The following is a 2,608-nucleotide window of genomic DNA, read 5'->3' as shown; positions in this document are numbered from 1 at the left end:
TTCCATAAANCTGTGCCTATATATCGTACTCACAATTGCTAAATGCCATTCAAAAACATTAAACAATGTTAAACGGGTTTACAGACATAAGAATATGTCAAATCAATGACGAAAAGCCCCATACAAAATTAAACATAGTCCGAACCGTTCTGTTAGTCTTCCATTATCATAACAGCGTTCTATTTCAAATAGATTACCTACTTTTTTAAAAACAACCAAGTCATTGCTATTGTTTCGATGTCACAATGTTTGCTTATGGAAGGAAGGACCCATCTATACGATTTAGAAAGGCAGCTTTCCATTATTTTGACTAGTGAAATGCTAGGAAAAGATGATGATGTTGTAATACTGAATTCAGAATAGTCACAATCATTATAGTGAATACCGATTCTATTATATAATCTCAATTACACGATACTGAATTCTGATTCTATTATATTAGTACCATTATCATGATACTGAATTCTGATTCTATAATATTAGTTCCATTATACATGATACTGAATTCTGATTCTATTCTATTAGTACCATTATTATACATGATACTGAATTATGATTCTATTCTATTAAGACCATTATTATACATGATACTGAATTCTGATTCTATTCTATTAATACCATTTTCATACATGGTACTGAATTCTGATTCTATTCTATTAATACCATTATTATACCTGATACTGAATTCTGATTCTATTCTATTAATACCATTATTATAGATGATACTGAATTCTGATTTGAATTCTGATTCTATTCTATTAATACCATTATTATACATGATACTGAATTCTGATTCTATTCTATTAATACCATTATTATACATGATACTGAATTCTGATTCTATTCTATTAATACCATTATTATAGATGATACTGAATTCTGATTTGAATTCTGATTCTATTCTATTAATACCATTATTATACATGATACTGAATTCTGATTCTATTCTATTAATACCATTATTCTTATACCGACTCCTAATACTATTATATTAACTCCACTGAACTCGATGATACTTAATTTGGATTCTTCTATATTAGTACCATTATCACCAATACTGAATTCGGATTATACTATATTGACTCTATTATCGTATACTGAATTCTGATTCAATCGAATGAAAACCAATGATACTGATTTCTGATTTGAGCACATCTTTCTCATGACACTGAAGTCTGATTCTACTATTTTAACCCCATTGTGATGATTGCCATTTATGACTATCGAATTAACACCATCATCTATTTCAGTACCATTATCATAATGGCGAATTCTGATTATTTTATATTAGTACCATTATCATGATTCTCCTTCGTTAGATGCATTTTCACGATACTGAATTCGGGTTCAATCGAATTAAGACCAAGGTCATGATACTGAATTCTATATTCATGAAAGTGAATTCTGATTCTTCTATTTCAGTACCATTATCATAATGGTGAATTCTGATTATGTTATATTAGTACCATTATCATGATTGTGAATTCTGATTTTACTATATTAGATTTTTAGTTGAATTTTTTGTTGAATAAAGTACGTTTAGTTTGGAGTTATATCCCGTTACTAATTAGATAGTATTTTTTCAGATATTTCCGTGCTTGGTCATCTATGAACAAGTTTAACATATATGTGCTCTAATTAAACAAGTTTAAAGTGATACTACGTCTTGGAATGAATATAAAATTTAAGTCCTCGAAAAGGTCAATATTAGTCTACATTCATCAGTTAGTTTACCTGGTGTCATAAAGTTATGACAGAATCCCTTTAAAATCTGGAAAATTGGAAAATTCATAAAAATAAGTAATTATTAATCTTGATATTAAGTGTTTTTCAATAGTTAATTGCATATTCATGGATAATTACTAAGTTTTTGGGATTTATCAGATTATATAAGGATCCTGTTATGTTATTTATGACACCAGGTATATCTACTGATGAATATGTGCTCTTATTCGCCAAGTTTAAAGTTCTTAAATTTTATGTTAATTCTAAAACGTAGTATCGCTTTAAGTGGGTTATCACATTTTAATAATTTTGACGATCGCTTAAACGTTTGGTACATTTTAATTTTTATAGCGATACACAACCAAACTCTAACCAATGTTGCGTGTCACTTTGTGGGCGAACACTATTGGACAGTAAATACGAAATTGCTGATCTCAAGTCTTTTAGACGAGTTATTTTCAACAGACACTAGGCCAAAGAATAAGGTTATTTCACTTTTACTTATATCTGTTATTGGGAATTGAAGAGATGTAAAAGGAAGTTTAGGATGATAGGATTCACCAACAACTCGACAGCAGAAAGTTAAAAACTATCATCATGCGATCCACGTCTACAATTATCTTTCTCTTCATCCGCTAGCGTCAACAATGTTCGTGATGATTATCATTTGTCTCGACCCCCGGTGGCGAGTTCTCACAAACGAAGCAAATTTAAAAGTAACTCCCTATTGTTCTCTAATGAGGTTTCCTTTCTCAGAATATCTTGACAATAGCTGGAGTATAATATGGTATACATCTACATTATATTCAAATTAAAGTCAACTCCAATATTATATTCACTTCATAGACATCAAACATATTCAGTGTAAACTGATATTAAATCA

At 29.5% G+C, this 2,608-nt stretch overlaps 1 protein-coding gene across 1 annotated transcript; it reads right to left on the bottom strand.

Moving 5' to 3' along the window:
* Nucleotides 1-550: 550 nt before the first annotated feature.
* Nucleotides 551-925, bottom strand: LOTGIDRAFT_155573 (hypothetical protein; the record flags this gene model as incomplete). Its single annotated transcript, XM_009067109.1, has 1 exon — nucleotides 551-925. One exon carries the CDS (start codon nucleotides 923-925, stop codon nucleotides 551-553), a length of 375 nt encoding a protein of 124 aa, XP_009065357.1.
* Nucleotides 926-2,608: the final 1,683 nt, after the last annotated feature.

The sequence above is a fragment of the Lottia gigantea genome (assembly GCF_000327385.1).
Source record: "Lottia gigantea unplaced genomic scaffold LOTGIsca_8, whole genome shotgun sequence".
Classification (NCBI taxonomy): Eukaryota; Metazoa; Mollusca; class Gastropoda; family Lottiidae; genus Lottia; species Lottia gigantea.
Note: the sequence above shows the minus strand (reverse complement) of the source record. Positions and strands in the feature narration are given on the sequence as shown.